We start from the raw sequence: 21281 nt of genomic DNA, 5'->3' as shown, positions 1-21281 counted from the left end.
CCGAAAATTTCGGGTTAGGGTCAACCTGAACCCGAAACGGGTCGGGTTCGGGTTCAACATTTTTGACCCGTTTGAATAATCGGGTCGGATTAACCTTTTGACCCGAAACTAACCCGTTTTTGACCCGAAAACCCAATTTTGACCCGAAAAAGAGGAGATAGACCCGTTTTTGAACCGAAAACTAGCATTTTCTTGTTGGAAATGGGTCTTTCGGGTCGTGTCGGGTTGACCCGGACCCGAAGCGGGTCGGGTTTGTGACAGGAAAACTGACCCATTTTCAAAAACGGGTCGGGCTCGGGTTGACCTGAATAGTGCCATGTCAGTTTCGGGTTCAACCCGAACCCGACCCGTGACCCGAAATTGACACCCCTACCTCCAAGGGCCAGAATTTTCTCTTCTAGAGATGGGCATTGATTCTTTTTTTCTTCAAAATCTTTTTAAATTCTATAGAACTAAGTGGATAATTACAAATGGTTAATGCAAAACAGTTTGAATTTGAATAAATTCAGATGCATATCATAGTGTTGAGGCCTACATCATTTAAGTCTTTAGAGCATTCAAATTTGAAAGGTTTAAACCTTTCTCATCATGAATCCAAATCTTATGACCATTCATCTACAATTCAGCCTTACAAATACTAAATTCTTATGTTAAAGCACAAATTTTGATGTAATATTTAATTAACATAAAATTTTAGAATTTTGAGCAATTTTGAAAGTTTTGGAGTGCAAATTTTCAACAATTTTTGTTTCGGTCAATGCCGTGATCTTAGGACAGACTAAATTTATAATTAAGAGCATTTTATTTGGTTCACGACATCAATGGGAGGGCCACAATGATGTCTACGAAGCGGTTGGCTTCGAAATTTTCTGAAAATTATAATTTTGCATTGGAATGATTTGAAGAGCTTCGACACATATTTTTAGACGATGCTAACTTTGAGGTCCAAAATAAGGTGTAACTGATATATCATAAAAAAGTATATTGATCGAGCGCGAATCTTTAGGTAAAATTATATTATAAACTTTCGAAATTAAATTCAGGATCATCTGAACTCTGATTTCAGTAAATTTATAGTTGAACTGAATGAATCGAAAAGATGGACCAAACAACACTTAATTCGGCCAAATCCGAGCCAAAATGGGTCCAAATGAAGCACCCAAAATGCTTTTAAAGGTTTAAACCATAAATTGGACAACCATATGATTTCCAAATGTGACATGTTTATAATATGATTGAGCAGCTCGACGAGACGAATCCAACAAGCCCAAGATCTTCTTATTGTGACATCATTAACATATTAAATACTCGATACATGGTAAAAATTTGAGGGAGTCGATATCGAACATTTATGTAAAACACCCAAAATCTGCCATTCATCTTCTCCTTATTTTCTGATCATTCCACTCTCGAAAGACTATAAATAAACCCCTCATTTTTCACCGGAGGAGCAAAGGAAGAAAGAGAGAAAATGAATAAATCATGGAGTTCTCTTGCCACAAAACTCCTCCTCAACCAACATCCGGCCAACGACCGTCGCCGGACTTTCGTGAGATTTCTGCCGATCACCAATGTCGTCGAAAGTATGCCCAGCCACTGATTGTCTCAAGATTTCCTCCCAACCATGAATCATCTCTAGACTAGGATCCTTCCGACCACAGCTGCTCGCCGACTATGGTTCTTCTGACGATCATCACTGACTACTGTCTTTTCGACCTTTGTCACCAGCCGATTACGATCTTTCTAACCACAATCACCCGACAACGATCCTTTCGGCCACTGTGACCCGACTATCCTTTCTCCAACCCCCATCTCTAGATTATGGTTTCCTCGACCATCGTCGCCTTACCACAATCATTCCGATCATCGTTGTCCAACTACGATCCTTCAAACTCCCATTATGAAATGCACTATATATGATGTACATTTGTTACATTGAGCCAATGCCTCACCCTAAGGAAAGGCCTAATTTATAATCAATGGCAAATACTATGGATTCATTTAAAATGGGCTAGGCCCTATAGTTTACCCTCCTTTTTAGGGGTTTCCACGAAAAAAAATATTTGTCTCTTATGAACCCTACACCCCAATCTTTCTTCTGTTTCCTTGTCGGATCATCGTATAATGCTAGGACAAAACTAGGACGCTAAATTTTATATTTTTCTACCATCATAAAATCTTGAATCAACAAAAATAAACGTCACTGAGGCATATGGAGGAACCTATTTCATTTTTCATTTATATATATAAAATATACTGATGCCTGTAATTCATTTTGGCTCTTTGCTTCTAAATTTAATACAACTGCTTTGAAACAGTTGAGATGCTTGGGTATTTATATGATGAAGAGAAGACAGTAGCAGAGAAATTTATTTTTATAAATATATATTTTGTATTTTTTTAATATTATTTATTAAATACATACCATTTTACTCGTGAATTTAATTAGGGCTGTTTTTAATTTATTTTTTAAGGGGCATCCCCGACAAAAATACATATTTAAATTATTGAATATTCGCCGAATTAATAATGTCTACATTTTCATACGTATGAAAATGATTATTGTACCGTCCTGCGTGTTTAGCTGTTTTGATATTTTTTATTTTTTTTTATTATTATAAGGTGTGAATTGCCGGAATTAATGATTTTGTTTTACTTCTTAAATTAATTCGTTTTTATTGTTTTAGTTTATGTCAAGGAGGACGTACTAAAGTGTTATCATTTGGAATACATTTTTTACGTGCTTCTTAAAATATTTGTTGAAGATAAGATTTTTTTAACTTTGATTACTAAAAAAACTGGTGTTAAGAAACTATGTAATAAAAAAATCGTCCAAATGACCAAAGGACATTTCTTCTGGTGACAGCTTGTGTACTTATTGCATTCATAACTTCAAACAAACAAAATTATGTTTGTGGTATCACATTTTTTGTGTGTAATGAAAAAAAAGAAAAAGAACTAACCCAAAGTTATTTTATATAAACAGGTTTTAAAATTTACTTATTTACTTATCAATTACAAAGCTTAAGAATTATCTACTAAGGAATCGCCAAGTATGGGACCCAAAAAATTCTAAGTATATTTCATTTAAAACAATTCTAAATAAACCAAATTTAATAGGATTTTATTAACAAAATTTTTAAATGAAATACATATGTTTATGAGGATACTTTGATATGTATTAAGGTTGTCATTTGGATACAATGTTCTACTCTTTCTAAAGCAGCTTCTAGCATTATAAAACTTTCTATTCAATAATTGTATACTAAAAAGCTGCTTAAAAGCAGTTAAAAAGTTGTCTTCAAAAGAAAAACCAACTAGAGTATATATAAATAAATATCATAATTTAGAGGTTAGATTTATAAAATAGGGACGGTACAGAAATATTATGATAATCTATTTTTAATGAATTGCGCATTCTTGCATGTTCTAAGCATGGATAGATTTTAAACATGTATAAGCAACCATTTCACAATCAATCAATCATAAAATAAAACTTAGGAAAATAATTAATATGGTTTAAAATTATAAGAAAATGTCCTAACTAAAATAATAATTTTTATAAACATCTTAACAAGAGTAATATAGAAATGATATAAAGAATCATCTACTTTTTTAACAATTAATATCAATATAAATGTTTTTGTAACGTTACACTGATATTATTTTAAATTTAAATCAAATGATTTTATTCCGCAATCATAGTAGAATTGTATCAAAGACATTTTAATAACATATATTAAATAAAGAATTAAGCATATTCTTAATTATTAATAATATCAAAATATTTTTTATAAAAAAAATTATTATGAAAAAATAAAATATTCTCCCGCCCCACCGACGACCGACCTTTTCCTGTATTATTAAAAATTTCCGGCTATTACGCCGGCGCTTTTACCGTTTAGTCAATTTTTTGGCCGATTGTCGTAAATAATGCGGTGCAATGCCACGTGTCTACCTCTCACTTAGCCGGACAAAGCGTTAAAAATGTCAAGACTTATATTTCAATTCTTGTCCTTTACGTACGAAAAGTGAAAATTTAAATAGAAAATATTTAGAAGAATATATAAAAGCTAATAAATGACCATATTTATATATTCACAAGTCAATAATAATTATATTTTTCATTTTTCCTTAATTTAAATAAGCCTATAGATCAATTAATAGTTAAGCATGGTGCGTAATAATAATATCTTTTCATTTTCATTTAAATGGATGCGAAAATATGTTAAGAATAAAAGAACTTATGGGAATTGAAATAAATTATACTTGTTTTATTAATTTAATGTTATTTTAAATCTATATTTAATTATTTATACTGAATTTTTCATTTCTGAATGCGGCATGCTCCAATAATTAAAAATATTGTAGGAAAAAATAGGTGGACATATTCTGACATAAATTTTTTATCAATATAAATTTTAAATTATTTGAGAAAATATATGATATAATTTTATTTAATTACTCGATATATTATATCTTTTCAGATAATAATATAATTTGAGTTAACTTTGATCAGAATATTATTATATAATTTTTAGATCAAAATATTTATTTATAGGGAAATAATATTGGGTGATTATGTTTATATTTATATGACTATGGTGTAATTTTAATAAAAAATGTCATAGTGTCGGTTCTTAAAATTGATTATTTATAAAAATCAAATAAATGATCAAAAATTATAATTTTACACGATTATATTTTCCAAATATGTAAAAATTGCTCTATATTCGTAATATCCATACGATAAATTATAAAATTTATGAAATGAGTTAATGGGTTCTTGAAATATTTAAATTTATTTTTCAAATAAATTAAATGCAAATAATTAATATGATTTTTGTTATAATAAATTTATTTTTTTGATAAGGTATCAAATATTATTTTTAAAAAGTAAATTTTAATTGTTTTTTTAAAATAAAAGTTGAGTTAATGCAATGGGATCCAAAGTGAAGAACACATTGTCGTGGAACAAGAAATAGATTACTTTGTGGGACGCCGGAATGGGGGCCCCATTTTAATCCCACCGACATTACAGCTTAAATGGCAGTACCATTACTCAGGGCGGATTATTAACCGTCGGACATCGCAATCTTGACGCCCATGTCAACCCAAAATGATTGGGTCCCATGCATTTTCACGTGACGGGCACATCTGATTGTGTGCTCGGACGAATCCGATAAGTAATAATTTGCCCTTTACTAAGATATTATACATGCGAACACTAAAATTACGTTCCGAATTTGAATGAAAATAAGACAGCGTAGCAATTAAGATTATTACTATATATTAATTATGTATTAATTAATACACGTTAATATAACATCACTATATAATGAATACATATAATATATTATGTATTGATGTGCACAATGTGTATATACTAGATTGATATGCTCATTAGTGTAATGCTTAAAGTATATAATACATAGTAAACATAACTAAATATACATTAACACATAAAAACAGTAGTTCATACATCAAAATTTTTTATTAAGTTCGAATGTAACTCGTGCGTCCATCCGGGGACCAGTGCGGCGACAAAAGACGTAAATAATTTCTCCGCAGATTACAAGCACCTTAGCGTGTGCACAGTATCTTGATACTATATAAGAAGTTTTCTAAAATGCTTTTTTTTGTATTCTATTAATACTACGCATGGGATTTATTATTAGATGATTCACCAATGAAATGGTCAGATTCGGCTAAAAAACTTTCTTTCAAAATCTTTTTGTTGAACTTATTTTGAGAAAATTAATGCTTATGCATACATTTTAAAGTATAAAATGCCATATATTTATCATAAAAACTTTTATGCAAATATTAATTATGTTTAAATGCATATTTAAATTATACATAAAAGTGTTATATTTTTTTAAATAAATTGAATGATAAATGATGTTTTAATATAATTTAATATTTAAGAAAGATATGGAATACTATAAAATATATATTTCCTTGGCATCATAATATAAGAAAATAGTTCTTTACCATAAAAGATAATGCAAAATTTACTTCAGAATAGTAATTAACATAATGATGTCATTGAAATATTATATTATGCACACCAGTAGTTATTCAACATCGGATCAAACCTGGGCTCTGAGGTCCCAGCTTTTGGGCACGACCCGACTTAAATTGGACGAAATAAGGCCAGCCCATACAATTGGAAATAAGGCCCAAGGTTACGATACTCATAAACAAACTGTTCATTGAAAAGAAGAATTGGAAGCCTATGCTACTAAACCTATATAAAACTATTTTATTAAGACTTAAATTAGGATATTTTTTTTAATACTCTCTAAAGCAATTTTTTAATACAAAAAATTTTAGTTCAAAAAATTAGTAATAAAAAATTGCTTTAAAAACAGTAACTAAGAAAGCTATCGCAAATGAAGCCTAAGGCTTATTTGGGACAGCTTTCGTACTGATTTTTAAAACGATTTTTTAGTACAAAAATTTCATGAATATGAAATTTTTATACTAAAAAACTGTTTTAAAAAGCAATAAGAAAGTCGCCCCAAACAAAACCTAAAACCAAGCTCATTCCTAACTTTGAACTAAATATGAATGTTCTATAATATATAACTAGCCATGCAATATGATTAGCTCAATTGGCTTGAATTGCATGAATGATGAGACCCATAGCAGACAATATTGAGGTCTATCTTATAAGAAGGATTTGTTTGGGATAATTTTCTTACTACTTTTTAAAGTAATTTTTTAGTATAAATTTTTTTAGAAGTAATAAAAAAATAGTGGTTAAAAGCTATCCCATACAAAACCTAAATATCATTGTGTTTCAAGCCAGCTTTTATTATTATAATTATTATAATTTTCTTTTCCCACCATAAAACCTATGGGAAATTCTAAGAGCAAGAAAAGACAGAAGGAAAATTTTCAACAAAGTGGAAGCAAAATGACATACCCTTTCATTCATTTGAATGCAAAACCGTATGTTCTACTGGCATTGTTAGTTACAACAGCCCAATTTATACTGCAGCCCAATTTATGACAGTATAGATCTATCCCAAAACCTGTCATAAAAGTGATGGGGACATCAGTTGGAAAGTCTACCGTCGACGTGGTCGTAGATCTACGGCCACAATCTGCCCGATGTATTTCTGATTTTAGTTTGGTCATTTTATTTTGATGTATTTTATTTCTGCATTTTTTCCCTTTTTACCCTTGCTTGAGGGATTGAGTCTTGTAGCCCCTCGAGGGTATTTTAGTCTTTTATTTTATGTCTTTGTATTAGGTTATTTATAGCCTTCATCTTGTACTTTTGATGGTTAATGAATGATATTGAAAATTTTTCCTGCGTTGTGTTTTCTTGAAGCTTTTGTGAGAGAGCTTGAGAGTTTGAGAGCTTGGTGGAGCCTAGGAAAGGCCACCCGTCGTACCCAACAGTCACCACCGGTGGCTCTTGGTCCATCCTCCTCCCTTATTTCCCCTCTACCCAACGTCCACCTCCGGCCATCCCCCACCACCAATCTCCACCACCTAACTTCACCATCAAAGCTAAATCTCCCGAAAACTGCCACCTCCCATTCATCCCGCCGCCCATCTCCTTAACCGCCGGCCCCCACTTCCCCCACCCACCTACTCCCGTTAATTGCCGGCTCCTTTGCCGCCTCCTCATGTATTTTCAAATTTGAAAATTGAAAATTTTGGAGTGAAAGTTTCCAAATTTGTCCTCCGGTTGCCAAATTAGGAAAGTTTCAATGAGGTTTCAATTTCAAATTTAAATTGAAACGGATTTGAAATTTTTCTTCATTAATTTGTTGAAGCCAATTAGGAAACCGATTACCCTCTCCCCAAACCTCCTCCCCCTTCACCATGCCGCGGGGTCCCCCTTGATGGTCCCCCCCTCTTTAATGCCTCATTAGAAGCTCTTAATTACAAGTATTTGAAATTCAAATTTCAGGAAAATTTTCCCTCCACTTTTACTTAAGATCTGAGAAATAATTTTGGTTATCGAAGAATTATAGCATATTTTCTTCATTCCCAATTATGTTCTCTCATAACCCTAGCTCTTCCTCCTTCTCACCCGTCCACCTCTCTCTCTCTCTTTCGCTTCCCTCTCAAGGTGTAATCTCCTACATTGATTGAGGATGGATGATCGCATCCGGAGTTTGAATTTCCGGGTTTTGGTGTACGAAGGCTAAGATTGCATGGATCTCCTCATTTGCACTTCCTCGAATTGACTCCAACCGTTGTTGATTCAAAGAGAAGCCACTTACCGAATTGGCTACTCATGTGATCAAGGCTAGGGAAGAGGAACTAACGGAAGGTTTCGTAGTAATTCACGTACATTTCTCCGAGAAGGTGATCTTCTTTCCTAGATCCATTTACTTTTCTTAATTCTTACATTACCTTATTTGAGATTTGTCCCAAACAAGAAACTGTGCCTACTATTCGCCATCCACTAGTAATCGGTAGGATTGTTACTTCTTTGCCTATTAGATTTCATGTTAAGTCTTGGTTAAGTTTGGACACTACTTCGCATTGCAATGTTTTAGTTTTCCTTATGTGTTTTGATTTAGCTTAGTCCTCTTGTGTTGGCTTAACCTAACTGAGGCTTGAACCTTTAGAGTTTTACTTGTTGTTTTAATCACGGAATAACTTAAAAATCTGAAATTGCCTTTAAAATTATCTTGTTGCAAGTTTTCAAATTTAGCATGTAGTCCTACATCAAAAAGCTTTAGCACAAATACTGTTTCAAGTCATTTTTGATATAAAGACTTAACTTTAGCTTCGTTTGGGACAGCTTTTTTTACTGCTTCTTAAAGCAGCTTTTTAGCATGCATGCTAAAAAGTTGTTTTAAGCAGTAAGAAAGTCGTCCCAAACGAAGCCTTTGCTTAAACTAAATTTTCTGGCATCAAAGTATATAGAAACAAACACAATGTATGTCCACAACTGAAACCTGTCAGTATTGGCTTTTCAATGGTATCCAAAGAAACTTATGAATGAAATGCAGTAATCCATGTCAAGAGCTGAGAATTTGAATGAAATGAAGGAAAAAAGGTTGAAAGTTCAAATCAAGGGCTACAGATTCATAGTAAGTTCATTAATTAATGGAAACTTTCAAGGAAAGGAAATAAATCATAACAGAAATGTGGGAATGGTTAAGAAAAACTATAAATTGACAAGAACTGGACGAAATTTTGCAAGGCTTGATCATGACCTGACAAATTTTGTTAATTTATTTAATTCAATAGAAGGAGAAAGCCATTCGTTCTATCCACTGCGCAGGCAACATTGATTGGACTCAGTGCGGTCTCCACGCCCTGCTGCACTAGGATTTCATTTATGTGAATCAAATTCTAAACAATATGCAAAAATTTTAATGACATGCTAACCAAGTAAAGGAAATCTGAAAGTGTCAAAAGCGTAGAAAATGATAAAACATCATAGATTTTATCATTGTTGTTGCGGGTTAGAATATACACGGTGATAGAGTTAGAATTTTCTGTCTCAACGTAGAACATATATGTAGAATATACGCGACAATAGAGTTAGAATTTTACGTCTCAGTGTTGCACGAATTTCCAGCACAAATAGAAACATAATATTTTTTTACATGGAAAACCCTGGAAAAGGAAAAACCACTGGGCCACGCCCAGTTGAAATGATTCAACTAGTATTTGAATAGATTACAAGTGATCGTTCCGTTCTATTGAGGACGATCAGATTACAACAATCAACTGTTGGATTGAAATTTAGTGACGAGTGGAGATCAGACAGTAATCCAGCGACGCTCGGTGGTAGGGCGGAAATCCAGCGTTAGTTGGCAGCTGGGCGGAAGCCCGGCGGTGGTCGAGGAGTCCAGTGGCAAGAGAAATCTAGTTTGTCTCTTTTCCTTGCTTTAGTCCCCTTCCAAGAGGAATGAAGGGTCTATTTATAGTTTTCAGAGATTAACATGATCAATAAATAACAGTGAGATTAAGGGTAAGTTGGGAGTGGTTTGAATGGACGACCAAAGCTGATTCTATTGATCATAGACCATTTATTGGGCATTTGAATGTCTTAATGATATCAAAATTTGATGGATCTTGGGCTCGTTGGATTCGTCTCATCGAGCGATTAATTTTTCCTCGTGTTAGATATACATTTCTTAGCTTATTAGTTTACCCACTTTTAAATTATCCATCTTTCTACCCTAGGACAACTAACTATGTTAGGTGGATCCTCTTAGGTAAGATTATTTTTTCCTCCTAGGTCAATCATCATGTAAAATAGGTTAGATGTCTTTTCCCTAGCCTAATTTTCTTCTATAGGATAATCCTCCATCTCCTAGGGTGATCTTCGCTCTTAGAAGTAATCTTTTATAGGATTAGGCATCTCTTTCTTTAGGATTAGTCCACCCTTTCTCTAGGATGGTCATCCATCTCTTAAGGATAGCTATTTTCTCCCCTAGGACAAATTCTCTCCCTAGGATTATCATCCTATTCCATAAGCTAGATCCATTTTTATAGGGTTGATTTCTCCTATCCTCCTAGGATCATCCATCATTACCCTGCTCTCTCTCTCTTTTTATCTTGTAAAGTAAAGAGCTTTATTTTTTCTATTATTTCTTGAGCTATAGTTTTGCGCTTTCTTGATGATCCAAGCATTGTCTAATGTTTCAAGATATAGGTCCTATTATGTTGTCTTTCTTGACTTACATTATTTTGTGTGTCTTTGCGGTAGGAATGTATTTCTCAAACACTAAATCATTTACTTTGACGACATACTAGTATTTAGTTCCAATTTAATGGACCATTGCAACGCTTGACGCTGATTTTCAAAACGTTGCGACAGAATAAATTATACTTGAACTTATCCAAATGTGGGTTCGTAACTCGCAAAGTTTTTTTTTTTTAAGGATTTATTATTATTGGAGGCAGAATTCACATGGATCCGCGTAAGGTCACTGCCATTGCAGACCGGCCGAAACTTAAGTCCTTTGAGGTTCGAAGCTTTCATAGGTTGGCTAATTTTTACTGTTGTTTAATTCTTGGTTTCAGTATTTTGCATGATTTTAAAAACCGGATCGGCCAGTTCAACCGTGAACCGGTCTAGTGGCCGGTTCGATTACTTAATGAAAACTGTTTACCACTCAGATCAAGGAAAAACTGGCTATTTTTCGATTGAACGAGAGAACTGCCAAACCGCTGAGTTCTTATTTGAATGAATCGCAATCGTCTTTTGATGATTGTACGCGTAAAATTGCTGAGGGAAATTTAATTTGTTAAACAAGTGCACTAAGAGGCAAAACAAACGCAAATTCCTCTCCAAGAATGTGTTTCGTTCCTCTCTCGGCTCTCCATCCTGAGCTTCTCGAAGGCTTCCAAGAACGTGATTCGTGTCTTCGTAACTCTCCCAGTTCTCCGTCCTAAGCTTGTCGAAGCCTTACAAAGGTATCTTTGGATTTCACAGGACAATTGTCGAAGCCAGAAGGTATGCTTTGTTCCATGTACATCGCGCTTCTCCGCTCAATCCCGATTCTTGTTTAATGTACCGTTCTTTGAAGTGATTGTGACGGTCTCTTGAGTATTTTTTGTGTATTTCTTAGATTTGAAAATTGTTGTTTGCTTATATAAGTAGATTTAGGTATTAATGGATGAATGGATATTGACTGATTCGAATCCATATTAAAACACCACAATAATTATAAAATCTAAAGAAAATAATGAGCTCTTTAATTCAAGGTTTTTTAGAGATAACTGCTAGTTAAATATTATTGCTATCTCCAAATATTATTTGTTTAGTTCAGTGTGATTATATAAGAAGATGTGGTTAATATATTATACTTATTTAGTTTAGTGTTACCTTTAGAATCCATTATATTTAGGATATGGTTATCAAAAAAAAAAAATTTGAGGGGGGGCAACTGCCCCCCCTGGAACCTAAATGGTTCCGCCCTTGTTTAGGATATGGTTATCAAAAAAATATTCTTCCACCCTAAACTGAAAAACAAATAGTATCATTAGTTGTATCAAATAAAAAAATGAACATAAAAAAAAGTCAAGTAAATTATTTGGATATCAAAATAAATAGTTGAAGGTTTTGTTTCTGAAGTCAGCAATATTTCAATGGAATGCGTGGACAGATGAAGAAAGGAAATTGTAGGAGTTGGGCAACTTTAAAAACCTTCAGTTGTCATTTTGATCTGATTGAATTAGGATATAAAATTATTTTTTAATTTGGCATCTTCTGATATCATAACATCATGTTACAGATATTAAAGAATGAAATTGATAACACAACTCCTTCGTGGTGTTGATATCCCAAGACAATCATTATATTACTGATCGAAACTTTTTATCTAGTGGGCTTATATCTTCCCTTGTTAATGACATGAACCTTTGTGAAATTCAACTAAAACTAGTTCTCTTATAAAATTTCTTAATTGTATAATGATGAAGTATATCATTATTAATGATTTTTTTAATATCATTATTAATGATTATTTTAAATTTTGTAGGCATTCATTTCATTGCTTTGTTTTAGAATGGATCTACAATAGCTTCAGCTCATGGTGTGCAGGAAAAGATAAATATTGCTTGGAATCACTGTAGTGAGTTTGAAGGACCAGATGAAAAAAAAAAATTGTATTGTGGGATCACATACAAAGGTGGAGGCATTAATAAGATGAAACAACACCGTGCAGGAATCAAAGGAAACATTGCCTCATGCAAAAAAATCCCACATGACATCTGCCATAATATACAAGAGAAGTTGAAAGAAATATCAAAGAAAAAATAACAAACAGAAGATGAGTTGGAGCATAATACACCTGCATTCGTTGATGACCTAACTAATGCAAAGAAGGGATCCTTGTCACTTCCCAAGTCACAATCTTCATATGCAAACAATGAAAGGATTGATAGAGGAAAGAGAAAATTAGATGAAATGGAAATTGTTTTTGCACCAAGAATCAAATATGGCTCCCAGCCTTCACTGAAAAGTGTTATGGAATCAAAAGATGTCATACATCATGTTGATCTTGCCATTGTAAGATGGTTCTATGATAGTTGCATGCCATTTAATGCTTTAAATTCTAGCTTTGCAAGGAAGACAATAGATGCTATAACTGTTATAGGACTTGAGTATAAGCTACCGTCATACTATAAATTGAGAATTAATCTTCTAAAAGATTATAAAGAAGAATGTCAGCTATTGATTGACTCATACAGAAGAATATGGAAAGAAATAGTGTGCACACTAATGGTTGATGGTTGTACAGATAATAGAAACCGCACCTTGATAAAATTTCTTGTATATTCTCTACAGGATTTGGCTTTTCTTAAACTAGTTTAAATGCACGTGCATTAAATGCACGTTGCTATAATTTTATAATATTAAAGAATATTAATTTATTAGTTAATAGTTTAGAAAAATAAATAAATCTAAATAATCTAACATTTAGATTAGTCAACATCAGTTTATAATCTTTAATGTTAAATTGCATTTTAAAAAATAATTAAATATATTATGTACATGTTGAAGTAAAAGTGTTTTATCTACTATAACGAGTCATAAAATAATGAGTACAATTTTCTTTTAGATATGACGAATTATTTTCGCATGATATGTATAAATTAATAATAAATTTACAACAAAATATCATAATAACAAATTGAATTTATAAAGATGCATATTTTTCAATGCCTTAATTTGAAATGAATAATATTTTAAGAATTTGAAAAGCTTTTTAATTAATGATTGTTATTCCACAAGATCTGCTTTGAAGTGTTTCAATTGCATTAGTCGTCCCTTTGAAGGCTATAAATAATAAGAAATATGAAGAGTTCAAAATCATTCTTTTAATCAATTCTTTAATTAATATTATTAGATATAGAATAATTGAATTAAATGAAGGGTTGAATTCTATTTTGAAAAGTAATAGTGAGTATGTGAGAATAATGAAGAGCTTGGAATATATTAGAATATTAAATGAAGGGTTAGGATTTAATACGGGAAGAAACTCATGTCATTTTTATAGTAGTAGTAGTATATATATATATATATATAAAGAATCCATTAATTTAGTTAAATAACTTGTGAGATCTTTGTTAACTTTAACATCCTTGTGACTATCTTTGTGAAAAATTGGGAATGAATCAAGTCAGAAGGCCGTAGTGTATAAATCACATAACCAATGAAATTCATAAAAACAAAATTTAGAATCCCATGTATGCAAAAGTCTATCCTATAATATATAGCATGGGAATGTTTTAAATGCAAATGAGATGCTACCTAGAGAAGTATTTAGAAGAAGAAAAGTTTAAGAAAAAAGAACAAATGATGTTTGACATTCACGTGAATGTCGAAAGTTTAATCATATTTAGATAAATTATATGATTAAAAATAAGTAAAAGAATAAAAACATGCTTAATCATATAAAAGAGAAGAGATATGAAAAAAAAAATATTCAAATAAAGATAATTAATTTAAAATAGAAATAATTATCATTAAAATTAGAAAGAAAGTAATAAAATGATGAATTAACTAAGTTGGTTGCTGCAGCAATACTATAAGAGAGTTCCCCTCTTGCAGTATTGACATGGATGCTAATACTTGAATTATATCAATCTCACTAAATAAAAAATAAATACAATTGAATTCATAGAAGAAATTTTTTGACATAAGATTTGGATTTATGGGAAAAATAATAATGTCCCGATAAATTATTTAATTATGATTGGAGAATAGAGAAAAATAAAATAGGGTATGCATATCTTTTAAATATATCTCATCAATTCAATAAATCAAACAGGTAATACTATTGTTTTCAAAATATTATTATTTAAAATTTCGTGCAAAGAATACTATAATTAGGTGCTTCAAATGTGACAAAAAAGATGGAAAAAAAAAAAACTTATAAATTCTTTTTGTAAAATTACATGATAAAAAAATTGCATTAAGCTATCTTTATTAAATAGATGCAAAAAGTGAGAAGTGATAATCAATAACTTATAACTTTTAGTTAATGATAAAATGAGAAGATTAAGATTTAAAAAATCTTCGAGGACTAAGAAAATTCAAAATACAGAAATTTCTTAAACATTATGGAAAAAAAATACCTCTTATTAAATATTTTTTGAAGCATCTTTGAAAGGCGGATCTTCACAAGAATCGCTCTTGAAAATGCAAATTACCTACATATTTGAATATTAAGTGCAAAATGATAAAATTCTCATTAATCTTTAAGAAGCGAATCACAAATGCAAACAAAATAAAACATCAACATTGCTTACAACATTCAATATGACTAAGTTGAAGGCCAACAATGCTGAAGAGCCCCCGAAGTTTCATTTATTTGTTTATCAAGCTAAACAACTCGTGATTTATGAGCAGAAAAATTTTGGTGGCTCGATAAAAAGTAAATAAATAAATCTATAAGAAAGATATGACAATGAAAACAAAGATGAATTTTTGATATGAATTAATACAAATTAAATATCTCAAACAAGATTTATTGAATTAAACAATATTTATCACTCACATTGGAGAGTCTTTAAAGAATTGTGGATCATCTTTCAATAATGTAAAAGGGAACCACTTTTGCAATATAAAGTATATAAAAATAAACTTGTTATTTGATTATCATAAGGAATACTAAGTTTTTTGCTTTTCAACATGCTTCCTTCTGATTGAAAGGTCGAGAAGAATAACTTCAAATGCGTGGAATTTGAAAAGTCGTGAATTTAAAAATAAAAAATAGTGCTTTCAACCATTAGTTTTGATCTTTTAATTAAGAAGTTAATCATTTGCATATTAGGATTCATAAAAAAGAAGCTAGCCACCTAGGGTATTTAGCCGAAGAACCTTGCGCAAGGGCTGAAAGATCGTTTCCTTCATAGAGACCATCCAAAGCTCGTTCATGGATGATCGAAGAAAAACGAAAAAAGGAGAAGAAGCTCCATTAAAGACTATTTCAAACCTTGCCTTAACGCAAAGCCAAAGAATAACCAAAAAGCAAAGCCCGAGCCGTCCCATGGCTTTCGATCCGACAAAAACGAATAATATATGTTAGCGATTCTTTCAGAACTCCTCTCGTGAAGTGAGCTCATCCGTGACAGCAGCGAGGAACTTCTCTAGCGACTCTTTGAGACCTCCCGCCAACCTAAAAAATATAATGGAAATAATAAATAAATGGGATGGCGGGGGAATTCAAAGAGACGGTGAAAACTTATATTTATTAAGAAAATTGAAGGGCCACGATTCGTTGAGGAGGAATTCCAATCGGATTTTTAATGAAAAATTTATGAACAGGGCTATTAATGAGACTACTGAAACTCAGAAGAATACAATAAAGGATGATGGATTTAATGCACTGTGAAGAAATTAAAGAGTTAAGTGTTTAATTTTTTGAAAAGCAAACCGTTGGGTCATTTAACCCAACCTAAACTTTGGATATTGAAACCGAAATGCAAGAGAATATGGAGAGTTTGAGAAATTGCAGGTATAATGAGTTTATAAATGATATGGAGAAACCTTTTGGTGGAACAGAATATGAATAGCTCTAATTGGACGGTATATATTTATTTTGGATTTATAAATTAACGATCAGGATTTGTTAAGAGTAGAATCTCAAGCCCCTTTTATATAATAGTATAGATGTGAATTTTTTGATTTATTAAATATTTTTAATAGAATGGCCGGCCAAGATAATTAAAAAATAAGTAGAATGGATGAACAAGATTTGCCGGAGAAAGGAAACTCAAGCCCTTTTTATAATAGTAGTATAGATATATATTTTAAATGTTAATAAAAATATAAAAGTAAAATAATCATATAATTTATTATAATGTTCATTATAAATTTCAATCACATTTCTATCTCTATTACTATATCCAAAGATGCTTGATTAATTGAATATTTTTAAAAATAATCATAGAGATTAAGAGATCATTTCATATATGCTCAAGTATTTCAAAATCATGTAATTAAATTTATGAAAAATAATCTGAAGATGCCCAATCTTGAGTGATTGAATTTGTATTATCATAATAACAATGATAATACAATTAATTTTTGTTTAGTTCTTTTTCATTAAAAATTGAGGAAAAATCCTTCTCATCAAAGTAAGAAAGAAATGATATAGGAGAAAGCTAATTATAGAGACAATAAAATAATAATCCAAGCACGCATTAATTGAATATTTTTAATAAGAAGAGATAACCTGTAAAACTATCCTCAGGCTAGACGCTTGGAAGTTCTAAAATGGATTTGTTTCTTCCAACCTTAGGATGATAGAAGTTGAAGAGAAGCAACAGCGATTTGGTAGCCAAGGGTCCAAAACTCTTCTTCATGCCAAGCAGGTGAACGAAGAGGTAAAAGATGTGAAATCATGGGTATCTCTCGTCATGACTTCCGATCAAATAGGAGGAGCATGAGAAGAAATCTCTTCTCTCCCAAAAGTACTCTTCTTCACACGAAGCAGTTGAACGAATACACCTAATAGAGGATGTAAAAAATGTGAAGATGAGCTTGAGCTCCCGTCGTGACTTCCGATCCGACAGGAGAAGAAAGCGAATAAACTTTTTATTGATTTCACCTGTCTCCGGGAAGAAGAGGAAGTGAATAAATAAATGGAGGTTTGGTAGTGAAGGCGCAAAAAAAGCCGGTTTCCTTCATCTTCCAAAATATGAAATGCGAGATGCTTAATGCCAACGCTTTGGAAGTTCAAGGGAACGAGATAGTAATTAATTAATGAAATTGAAGGCATTTTAAGTTATGCATTTAAAGCCTTCAATGCAATAGATCTGTATTCACATCATTGCATCAAATAATGTGTAGCATTAATAATATCTTCTACTAATCGCTTTTTGAGATATTAAAAGCCGAAGATTAGGGACAACGGCGCGAAGACGAAGAGGCTAAGGCAATATTAGGATGGGTTTAGACTTTAGACTTGCACGAAACATTAATACATACATGAATTAATAATTAATTAAGTAAAACGTTCAGAAGAATTAATAAATTAAATTATTTAAAAGGAACCTAAGGGAAACTCGACAGACAGTAAAACGTTCAGACAATAATTAATTAAAACGTTTAGAAGAATTAAGTATTTATGGCAGAAGAACGGAAACTTATAAATTAAATTTATAAGTGAAACGGAATCTAATAAATAAATTAATTAAATGTAGAATTAAGTATTTATGGCAGAAGAACTCAAAAGCTCTTTGAAAAAATCAGTTAAATAAACATTTATATGATAAATAATAGAATTTGAAGAGTCAAGGATGGACGTTGTAGATTAAATTAAAATTTATAAATGAACGATCAAGATTTACTATGGGTGAAGTCCCAAGCCACTTTTATATAGATAGTATATGTTGATGCTTCATATATTACTAAAGATGAAACCACTTTGTGTTCTTTGTTCTGTGTACGGCTAGATAATATTATGCAACTTGTTACTAATAATGCAACAAAATGTAAGAAGCCAGAAGAGTTATTACATGAAAGATTTTCGAAATATATATTGGTCGTCATGTTCTGCTATTGCTTAAACCTAATTCTTAAAGATACTGATAATCTGTTACATATTTAGGAATTGACAAGTAGAACCTCAAAGGTTACAATTTTCATTTACAATCATATTTTCATCTTGGCATTGGTAAGAAAGAGGTCTGGTTGGATGGAAATTATAAGGCCTGAAACTACCTGATTTGTCATAGCATTTATGACCTTAAAAAGCATATATAAACATAAGCATGAATAAAAAATCTCAAGAATTCATGCCAGACACCACTCTCCACCTCAATATCTCAAGAATTCATGCCACTCTTGGAGACCTTTACTAATAGCAAGACCCTGACTCCACTCGTCAACGATCATGAGTAGTATATTAACAATAACATCGCAAAGAAGATTGATGAAACTGTATACTAATTGAAAAATGTAGCTATTTGCATGAAGCACAAGGATTAATCCAAAGTCGTTATTGTATGTGTTTTAATTATACAACAGAATTTAAAGGCATAACATAATGCATAATCTTCACTCATGGATAAAAAATAATTACCTGAAGTTTCAAATTAAAGTCACATCGCCCATGCTACTTCTATCAACTTTATGGAGAATAAGTCCAGAGCTTTAGGAATAAATAATCTATAGCTTAGATCTAGTACATCCATGACAAATCTTTCTTGTATGAGATAGATCTTGCTGCCCCTTTTATACCTTCCTCAGAAATATGGGGGCACCCTTCAACTGTTAGCAAATCTAGCTTATGTGAGTCCACAAGTGGCTTCATGCCAGTATCAGTAACTCCCAAACACTTGCAAAGCTTTATAGTTTTTAGGCTCGGTGACTTTATAATATGTTCCAATCCTTCATCGCTAATTTTCTGGCATTTTGTAAGCTCTAGTACCTGCAAGCTTTGTGCTGCACAAAGTGCCTTCATGCCTATGTCATTGAGGAAGCCACAACCACAAAGATTCAACACACGAATGGGGCAGCTCTGAATCAGAGCAATAACAGCATCCTGGGTGAAGCATAACGTAGGTGGAAAATCCCAATCAGAATAAGACAGCTCAAGCGTATTAAGCATTGGACACCCAGCTGCTAATGCCCTCAGACTGTCCTCCTGTAATTCCCACAGGCTATTGTCAAAAAGATTCACAGGAAACTCCAAAGGGATGCGCATTGCTAAGATACGAAGGTTGCTTGACTTTCGAGATAGCGCAACAATATGGCTGTGCGTTACCCCAAGGCACATGTCCAACAGAAGCTTTTCTAAGGCAACACATCTTCCTAGTATAAATGAAAGCCCTTGCCCTGGAGCGACTATGCAGTTTGTCAAACTTAATTCCTTTAGCTCGTCACAGTAAACAACTTCCTTATGGCACTCACTGAGCAATAAATGGTCATGAACTTTAGGGTATCCATCCACAGCAAAATCCAATCTCCTGAGCTTCCTCCACCCAGGACCCAGCTTTATGAGATCATCCTCCCTTATACGCCTGCAGTTCTTGATGGAAAGTTCCCTTAGATTACTTAACTTCCCCAAGAGCTCAAGCCACTCAGTGCTGCTCACTTTCATGCAGCGAATAAGGTGAAGGGTAGATATGTTCTTGCAGCCAAGTATCACAGATAGGATCCCAATAGAGCTGATAGCCGGAACAAAATTTAGCTTGAGAGACAACAATTTTCGGCAAGAAGATAAATACCGAAGGCCAGTATCATCGATGAAAGAGCAGAAATTTAGGGACAGTTCTTCAAGCGAAGGACAGTTAGAAGACAAAACCTGCAGGCCTTCATTCCCCAGCTGCTTACCCAAAGACGACTTCCAACCAGAATAGACAATCTCTAGCTTCGATAAATTTGAAAACCGACTACATAATGCAGTAAATGCTTCAATCGCAGGGTGCATCCTGCATCCAACACGTAAGAAATCCCTTTGCTCCCCCTCAACCCTATGCAGTCGTTTGCAAACTAAAGAAAGGGAATTCCTATCCGCGGTTCGATCTATTCGTTTCAGAATATCCAGAAGCAAGGATTCAGGAAGATCCTCCATCAAAATTTTGGAGATGACCTTCGATTAACCTGAAAACCGCAACGTATTGTGGAAATAGCAATAAGTTGGGTTATAGATAGGAATAGCAGCATATCCAACAGAAGAAAGTACATAAAATAAGTGTTAATCACATAAAATACGCGGGCTTTGATTGAAATCAAGCATGAAATTGTAAAAAATGATGGGGAACAGAACACGATGAAACCGATTAGATAAACGCCGGTAGGGCGAGTGCGTTTCTCGTACCTTTTTTGTATTCCTTCGGTTGCTCTGAGGTATCTACAATGACTATGGAGATGGAGAAGCTGCAAGCGAGTGGCGCAGTGAATCGAGACAAGGAGGCCAATACTCCAATAAAATATTTGATATAGAAAGTGGACACATAGATATTCAATAGATTTAATTTTTATTTTATATATTTAATATGTTCGTTAAACTTTAAGTCAAATATACTGTAGAGTCAAAATATAGCAAAAAATATTACAAATGGACAATCAAAGCGCAATTAAAATGCAGATAAAGAATAGTCTGGTGAAGTCAAAGTAAAGCAAACAAAAAAGTGCACTCCACATGTCAAATTTTAAGTAGATGTCAAGATGTATCTCTATGTCTAGACTCCGCATCTAATAATTCCTCGCCTGAAACCGAGGAGCACGCCATGTGGATTTGAAAGAGTCAGCATCATATGAGCTTTGCTCAAATGCCAGTTCATGCTATGATCCATGCGGGTTTATAGCATCATCCAATCGAACGTTCATC

General features: G+C 32.6%; 1 protein-coding gene across 5 annotated transcripts; it reads right to left on the bottom strand.

The window, feature by feature from the left end:
- Positions 1-9038: 9038 nt before the first annotated feature.
- LOC110110476 (F-box/LRR-repeat protein 14) lies at positions 9039-20889 on the bottom strand. 5 transcript variants are annotated; one of them, XR_002304715.2, is made up of 3 exons: positions 20769-20889; positions 19029-20551; positions 9039-9297 (listed from the first exon to the last, which is right to left on the bottom strand). XR_002304715.2 is itself a non-coding variant. In XM_020841970.2 (2 exons), exon 2 carries the CDS (start codon positions 20520-20522, stop codon positions 19128-19130), a length of 1395 nt encoding a protein of 464 aa, XP_020697629.1. In that variant the 5' UTR covers positions 20523-20551; positions 20769-20889; the 3' UTR covers positions 18876-19127. The 5 variants fall into 5 exon arrangements, 2 of the variants coding, with proteins under 2 accessions (XP_020697629.1, XP_020697630.1); XR_003702922.1 differs by lacking the exon at positions 9039-9297 and adding an exon at positions 15135-15150; XR_003702921.1 differs by lacking the exon at positions 9039-9297 and adding an exon at positions 15767-16118.
- Positions 20890-21281: the final 392 nt, after the last annotated feature.

The sequence above is a fragment of the Dendrobium catenatum genome, unplaced genomic scaffold (assembly GCF_001605985.2).
Source record: "Dendrobium catenatum unplaced genomic scaffold, ASM160598v2 fragScaff_scaffold_1520, whole genome shotgun sequence".
Lineage (NCBI taxonomy): Eukaryota > Viridiplantae > Streptophyta > Magnoliopsida > Asparagales > Orchidaceae > Dendrobium > Dendrobium catenatum.
This window is presented reverse-complemented; position numbering and strand designations above follow the sequence as displayed.

Excerpts from the sequence above, each read along its gene's own strand:
- LOC110110476 (XM_020841970.2), bottom strand. The coding sequence starts at position 20,522 with ATGGAGGATCTTCCTGAATCCTTGCTTCTGGATATTCTGAAACGAATA.